General features: G+C 37.5%; 1 protein-coding gene across 1 annotated transcript; it reads right to left on the bottom strand.

The window, feature by feature from the left end:
• Positions 1-3,295: 3,295 nt before the first annotated feature.
• On the bottom strand, positions 3,296-3,790 carry LOC137628681 (uncharacterized protein in mobD 3'region-like). The gene has a single exon (XM_068359833.1). The coding sequence runs from the start codon at positions 3,788-3,790 to the stop codon at positions 3,296-3,298; it is 495 nt and encodes a 164-aa protein (XP_068215934.1).
• Between the last annotated feature and the right edge of the window lie 4,837 nt (positions 3,791-8,627).

Raw genomic sequence — 8,627 nt, 5'->3', positions numbered from 1 at the left:
TTTTCTTTTACCTTGTTTACATATGACGTCACACAAATAGAGTTATCCCTTCCCGTGGCGGACAGTTCGTATGTCCTGCAGTTCGCAAGTTTATCGCTATTTTTGTGTTTATTTCGAAATTGTTTTGTGTCATATCCGTTTCTTCACATTCTAGAAATGTAGTGACGTATCCTGAATGTATAACAAGAGACAGCAGCCTCACGATAATAAAATAATCCCGTAATTTCTGCTATTGAAGTGTTTCGTAGACATCAATTTTAAAGGTAAGTCAAACATTAGTTACTGTATGCCTATTCATTAACTAATTCGTAGAAATGGAAGAGTAGAGGTATTATTTTAGTGATACATTGATTTATATAATATATATTTAGCTTTATCTTGACGATATTGATGAAATTGGAAGTTAATTGAACATTCAGCCTCTTCGAAATATAAAGTAAGGGAAACTTGGTCATCCCAGGGTGTCACCTTGTCTCAACTCACAAGCCAACAGTTGTAAAGCTTATTTAAACTTAATTGTAAACTATCTCCGAACACTGTTATATAAATCTTCTGATCAACATCACATGATTGAATCCTGGTGATATAATGAATTGTTAAATACGTTGTCTACTTAACTTTAATTTTACAGTGGACAATTGTTTCGTTAATGACTTCTTTCATCTCCCACGCACAGCTATGGCGATGGTAGATCAAGTTATTTAACTCGGTTCACTTCGCATTTTGATGGTATTACGTATTTAAAAAAAAACGATTATTGTATGTACTTAATTTAGTTTTTTACACCTGAAGTTTTGGTGTTGATTTTATTATTGGAATAGACACTTGATAAGATTATGTGGACCCATTGAATTCTTCCCAACCGAGTCACCCATGTTGCTTTTGTTCTGGGAGTTGGTAAATAACATACTGGATTTGAGCGATGACTTCAAATATTTTAATTTTTACGTTTATATATATATATATATATATATATATATATATATATATATATATATATATATATATATATATGTATATATATATATATATATATATATATATATATATATATATATATATATATATATATATATATATATATATATATATATATATATATATTAGTTTATGTGACCCGTCAAAAATGACTGCTAAATATTTAGATATGCGTACACGTGCTCACACACAGTTTCAACCCTTTCCACCCTACCTACCCCTCTCCTAACTACAGCCCATCTAACCAAGGAATGTCTACTGCCTCTCCCCCTAAACCCTTGTGGCTGAGCCCGGCCGAGAAAAAAAAATAACATGCTTTAATATTCATATTTATAGAGCCAGACACTTGCTCTTTATTATTTAGGGAAAATATACAGCCTGCCTATATTTGTGCTCCTATAGGCTGTGTTCTTAAGGTGTGTGCTCCCAAAGTTCTATTTTCTTAAAATTTGTGCTGCTAAAGTCTGTGTTCTTAAAGGCTATGCTCCTTAAGTCTATGCTCTTAAAGCCTGGCCTTCTAAATTCCTTGCCACTTAAATCTATGGTACTAGAGTGTATGTTCTTATGGGCCCCTAAAGTCTGTGCTCCAAAATCTTGTTCTTAAAGCCTGTACTCTTGAAGTCTGTGCTCCTAAAGACTATGGTTTTAATGTCTATGCTCCTGAATTATCTGCTCTTAAAGACCGTGCTCATAAAATCTGTTCTTAAAGATTGTAATTTTAAAATCTGTACTCCTAAATCTTTTCTTAAAGTTTTATTCCTAAAGTCTGTGTTCTCAAAGCCGATAATTTTTTAGTGTCAAAAATTGTTTTGTGCCTTATCCGTTTGTTTCAATTCAAGAAAAGTGTAATTCGATTAGTATAGGGATAATCCTTTCTCGGGAAGGGACAGCTTTTAATTAATCTTGCTTCTTTGTCCTAGGCCACGTTAATCAGACCCTCATATATAGATCTTATTTAAATCTACGCTGCTTGAATGAGACACTTAAACGTAGTATTGGGTTAGGCCTAGGCTGCTTAAATTAGCTCTCACATAAATATTGTTTAAGCCTAGGCTGCCTAAAGTAGATCTCATACATAGATATGGTTTAGGCCTAAGCTCACTAATTTAGCCCCTCATACATAGATAGGTTTTAGGCCTAGTCAGGCTAATTTAGATCTATATACATATATATGTTTTAGGTCTAGGTTTACTAATATACCCCTCATCCATAGATTTGGTTTTAGGCCTAAGGTCAATAATTTAGCCCCTCATACATAGATAGGTTTTAGGCCTAGTCAGGCTAATTTAGATCTATATACATATATATGATTTAGGTCTAGGCTTACTAATATAGCCCCTCATACATAGATATGTATTAGTCCCAGCTGATTAGTTTAGACCCTCATGCATATGTATTACAGCTTGTATATAAGCAAAGTCATAATTTTGTAACAGGTTAACCAAATGTGTAATAAGTGAAAAATAGTGAAGGGATGTGGGATTTTTTTAATCTTAGGCCTATGTGAAATTTTATTCATAAGTTATTATTTTGGCTGTGGTTTTAGTTAATTCCTGGTAATTTTTTAAGGATATAGGTCTAAAGTTATGTACAATTATTATTATTACTATTATTATTATTATTATTATTAACTAAGCTACAGTCCTAGTTAGAAAAACAGGATGCTGTAAGCCCAAGGGCCCCACCAGGGAAAAATAGCCCAGTGAGGAAAGGACATTAGGAAATGTAAAAAACTATATTAGAAGCAATGAACAATTGATATAAAGTACTTTAAGAACAATAACAGCGTTAAAACAGATTTTTCATATATAAACTATGGAGACTTGTGTCCGCCGGTTAAACCAAACATTTGCTTTAAGTTCAAACTTGTACCGAATGTTTTTATGTTAGACAGGCTGAAATAAGTCTCTTCATAGTTTATATTATTATTATTATTATTATTATTATTTGCTAAGTTGCAACCCTTATTGGAAAAGCAGGATGCTATAAACCCAGGGGCCCCAACAGGGAAAATAGCCCAGTAAGGAAAGGAAAGAAGGAAAAAGTAAATATTTCAAGAACAGCAACAACACTATAATAAATACTTCCTATATAAACTAAAAACTTTAACAAAACAAGAGAAAGCGAAATTAGATAGAAAATGTAGTATTGTCTGGCTAGTCAAAAGACCCCATAATTATCTAGCGGTAGTATCTCAACGGGTGGCTGGTGCCCTGGCCAACCTACTACCTATATAGGTCTATTTTAACGTTTTTGAAATTTTTTTTTTCGAATAGGAGATTTCATATATTACATTTGTAATTATAAGTGCAGGTAATCAAAATATTAACGAAGTATTCATAACTCGTGTGATTTTAAGACTTGGGGTGACTGTGTTCATTTCAAGCAGAGATACTGCTAAATCTGTGCTCTTAGAGTCAATGTTCCTAAGGTTTGTGCTCTTAGAGTCAGTGTTCCTAAGGTTTGTGCTCTGAGAGTCAGTGTTCCTAAGGTTTGTGCTCTGAGAGTCAGTGTTCCTAAGGTTTGTGCTCTGAGAGTCAGTGTTCCTAAGGTTTGTGCTCTGAGAGTCAATGTTCCTAAGGTTTGTGCGTTGAGAATCAGTGTTCCTTAGGTGTGTGCTCTTAAAAACGGCGATTTTGAAGTCTGTGATTTTGCAATACGTCATTTCAAAGTCTTTTCTTTTAGAATCTGTGCTATGAAAGTATTTGCTGCTAAAGTTTATGCTCTTAAAGTCTGTGCTCTTAATGGGATCCTGAAGTCTGTTTTCAAAATGTGTGTTCATCAAGTCTGTGTTTCCAAAATTTGTGCTCATCAAGTCTGTGTTCCCAAAGTCTCTGCTCCTGATCTGTGCTATTAAGGTCTATGATCCTGAAATCTGTGGTCCTAAAGTCTTTGATCTCAAAGTCTGAGTTCCTGAAGTCTGTGATCTCAAAGTTAGTGTTCCCAAAATCTTTACTTCCAAAGTCTGTACTCCCAAGGTGCGTGTTCCCAAAATCTGTGGTCCCAGTCTGTGTTGCCAAATTCTCTGCTCCAAAAGTATGTGTTTCCAATGTCTGTGTTCCTAAAGTCTGTGCTCCAAAAGTCTGTTACCAAAATACGTGTTCCCAAAGTCTGTAATCCCAAAATATGTTTCCAAATTCTGTATTCCCAAGGTCTGTTTCCCAAGTCTGTGCTCCCAAAGTCCGTGTTCCCAAAGTTTGTGTTCTTAAATTCTGCCCTCCGAAAGTATGTATTCCCTCAATCTGTGTTCTCAAAGTCTGTGTTCCCAAATCCGTGTTCCCAAAGTCTCTGTTCCGAAAGGCAGTGCTTCCAAAGTCTGTGTTACAATAGTCAATGCTCCCAAATTCTGTGTTCCCAAAGTTTGTGTTCCCAAGATCTGTGCTCCCAAAGTCTGTTCCTAAAATCTGTGTTCCCAAAATGTAATCCCAAAGTCTGTGCCCTCCAAGTCTGTGCTCAAAAAGTCTATGTTCCAAAGTCTGTGCTCCCAAAGTCTTTGCTACCAAAGTCAGTGTTCCCAAAGTCTGTGCCCCGAAAGTCTGTGCTCCTAAAGTCTATGTTCCAAAGTCTTTGCTCCCAAAGTCTGTTCTCCAAAGGTCTATGTTTCCAAAGTCTGTGCTCCTAGAGTCTATGATGCCAAAGTTTGTGTTCCCAAAGTGTATGCTCCAAAGTCTGTTTTCCCAAAATTTGAGCTCCCACAATCTGTGTTGCCAAAGTCTGTGTTCCCAAATTCTTTGATCCCAAAGTGTGTGCTCCCAAAGTCTGTGTCCCCAAATTCTTTAATCCCAAAGTCTATGTTCCTAAAGTGTATGCTCCCAAAGTTTGTGTTCCCAAAGTCTTTCTTCCTAAAGTATATGCTTCCAAAGTCTGTGCTGCTAAAGTCTATGTTCCGAAAGTATATGCTCCCAAAGTCTGTGTTCCGAAAATCTGTGTTGCCAAAGTGTGTGGTCACAAAGTCTGTGTTCCCAAAGTGTGTGCCCCCAAAGTCTGTGTTCCCAAATTCTGTGATCCTAAAGTCTTTGTTCCTAAGGTTTATGCTTCCAAAATCTGTGCTCCCAAAGTCTGTGTTTCTAAAGTGGGTGCTCACAAATTCTGTGTTCCCTATGTCTATGCTCTTAAGTTTGTGTGATCAAAGTGTGTGCTCCAGAAATCTGTGTTCCCAATATCTGTGCTCCTAATATTTATGTTCCTTAAGTCTGTGTTCAAAAGTCTGTATTCCTCAAATGTGTGCTCTAAAAGTCTGTTCCCAAAGTGTGTGCTCACAAAGCCTGTTCCCTGTGCTCTTTAAGTTTGTGTTTCCAAAGTGTGCTCTCAAAGACTGTCCTCCCGAAATCTGTGTTCCCAAAGTCTGTTATTCTGAAGTCTGCGTTCACAAAGTCTGTCCTCCAACTTCAAACTACATTCAAATACTTTCCTGTTTAGTGGACTTAATCCTAAGTTCTCAATCTTGTTTGCTTTTCTCTGTCATTTCTCTACTTTAGTTTGTTTTTATTTTTGGGATTTATTTATTTACTTTCATTTCTTTATTATTTTTTTGATTGGGAAATGTTTTTGAATTGACATTGATTTTAAGATTTCATAGTTTTGGTGGCCTATTGGAGACGTCCCTTTATTGCAATCTAGTGGACGGGAATTCCATAGCCACACAAGGTCACCCTCCTTGTGAGCTAGGGTTGAGGTATTTGAGGGTCCTATAGGCCCATCTGCTGAGTCATTAGTAACCATTGTCTGGCCCTTCCTGGTCCTAGCTTATTGGATAGGGGGCTAGGGCACTAATCATATGTCTTTATGGAAAGACATTAGGTCATTGTCCTGTCCCTTGTCTCTGCCATTCATGAGCGACATGTAGAATTATGATCTGGATGAGAAAGTGTATTTTTAGAATTTCTATACCGTTTGTTGATTTTTTTTCTTTATTTGATGTTGTTTACAACATTCTCATTTCAAGTGTTAACTGTTATATATCCCAATTATTTTACTCTGTTGTTTATTTTATCCTCTTTGGTTTGTTATATCTCGTTTATAGTTTATTCTTTGCTCATCAATTTCCACTTCTTAACTAAGCTTTCAGCATTCTGCTTTTCGAATTAGAATTATTATTATTATCATTATTATAATCTATCTATCTACCATGGTACTTCCACAATTTTGGCCGGTAGCTAACGTCAAAAGAAACTAAAGGAGGATTTTTTTTTTTTACTGTTCCTCACAGCCTGACGAGGGACTCCTCCGAGTTTGGTATGTACTGCTAAGGTGCCACAGCTTACCCTCCCCCTCCATCTTCCACAACAAATGAAGCTTCTTATTCTGACCCCCTACTGCCACTACCGCAGTGTTCACGACCCAAGGTAGCAGCAAGGTCTATCAGAATTGTGTCACAATCGCTCGCCATTCATTTCTATTCCTTACACGCTCTTTCACCTCTTACATCTATCCTCCTATCACCCAGGGCTTTTGTCACTCCATCCACCCTCCCAAACCTTGGCCTTCCTCTCGCACTTCTATCATCAATTCTTCTATTCTTCACCATCTTCAGCAGACGGCCATTTTCCATCCAAAACATCTCAACACATTCATATCCACTCTAGGTGCCAATCCATTCTTCACCCGTTCTTACCAGCCACCCAGTGAGGTACTTCAGCTGGAGAATTATTGGGTAGTTGACTGGTCAGACAATACTACATTGGAGCCCTCTCTCTGGTTACGGATCATTTTTGCATTGCCTACACATACGCCAAATACTTTAGCCTATTCCCACATTCTCCTCTTTCCTCGTACACTTGACAAGACTGAGGTTACCAAACAATTTTTTCCTCAAGGGGTTAAGGACTGCACTGAAATAGTTCAGTGGTTACTTTCTTCTTGGTAAGGGTGGAAGAGACTTTAGCTATGGTAAGCGGTCTTTTTGAAGGACACTTCAAAATCCAACCATTGTTCTCTAGTCTTGGGTAGTGCCATAGCATTTGTGCCATGATCATCTACTGTTCTGGGGTAGAGTTCTCTTCCTTTAGGGTACACTTGGACACACTATTCTATCATTTCTCTTCCTCATGTTTTTTTTTTTTCCAAGTTTTGATAGTTTATATTTAAAAGATTTATTTTGGTGCTGTTGCTGTTCTTGAAATATTTTATTTTGGTTGTTCGGTGTGTATCTTGTAGTTTGTTACTATCCTTATTTCCTGTCTTCATTGGACCATTTTCCTTATTGGAGCCCTTGGGCTTATAGCCTCCTGCTTTTCCAATTAGGGTTTTAGGATAGCTAGTAATAATGATAATAACCCTATCTAAACGAGATATACCAGCCATACTCCTCAGACACTTCATCTCAAACACATTAAATTTCTGTCCCTCCGTCACTTTCATTCCCCACAACTCCGATCTATACATCGCAGTTGGCACAATCATTTTCTCATACAGAATTCCCTTCACCTTCATTCCGACCTTCGATTATTTACCACTTCGTTCATTATCCCCAACACTTTACATCCATCATTCACTGATGCACATCTTTCACTCCACTATTTGCAGCAACAGTACTGTACACCCCAAGTACTTAGACTAATCCACTCCCTCAAGTAACTCTCCATTCAACAGGCCTTTCGATCTAGCACCACCCTTACTTTTTGTGCACTTCATAACGTTACTCTTACCCACATTTACCCACACCTTGCCTTTCACATACCATTCCAAACTTGAAACTAATTGGCACAGCTTCTCCTCTGAGTTTGCAACCAATACAGTATCATCCATAAATAGCAACTGATTCACGTCCCACGCTTGATCACTCTCATCTATCAGTTTCAATCCTCGACCAAGCACTTAAGCATTCAATTAGCTTACAGCTCCAGCAACAAACAAATTGAACAACCATGGTGATATTACACATCCCTGTCTCAGCCCCACTTTCACTGAAAACCACTCACTCACTACATTCCCTATTCTAACATATGCTTTACTGCCTAGGTTTAAACTTTTCACTGCTTTCAACAACCTTCCACCAATTCCAGATAACCTCATCACATTCCACATCGCATCTTTATCAACTCTATCAGAAGCTTTCTCCAGATCCATAAATGCAAAATATACCTCCGTACCCTTTATTAAATATATCTCGCATATCTTACTAACTATAAAAATGTGATGTAGACATCCCCTACACCCTGCACTTATACAAGATTGCTTCCTCCGTTTTATCCTTGATCTTATTAACACCCTACCATACATTTTTCCTTCCTCACGCAATAAACTAATGCCCATAGAATTGCAACGCTCATGCACATCTCCTTTACCTTTGTATTGTGGAACAGTACACAGACACACCCAGTCCACTGGCACCATTGACATTAAACATGTATTAATCAACCTCACCAACCATTTCAACACAGGCATACCCTCTTCCTTTAATATCTCGGCCCTCACACCATCCATACCACGTGTTTTTCCTGCTCTCTTCACTTCTCTCATCACTGGCATCTCAACACGTGCAACAGAGCAATCATATCGGCCTCCATCTGATCCTCAACATTCAGTAACCTTTCAGAATAGTCAGCCCACCTTTTCCTAGCTTCCTCTCCTTTCAAAAACCTTTCATTTTCATCTTTCACTGTCTCTTCAATTCTCGATTCACCCTTCCTTACTCTCTTTACTTCTTT

The sequence above is a fragment of the Palaemon carinicauda genome, chromosome 36 (genome assembly GCF_036898095.1).
Source record: "Palaemon carinicauda isolate YSFRI2023 chromosome 36, ASM3689809v2, whole genome shotgun sequence".
In the NCBI taxonomy this organism is placed as follows: Eukaryota; Metazoa; Arthropoda; class Malacostraca; order Decapoda; family Palaemonidae; genus Palaemon; species Palaemon carinicauda.
Note: the sequence above shows the minus strand (reverse complement) of the source record. Positions and strands in the feature narration are given on the sequence as shown.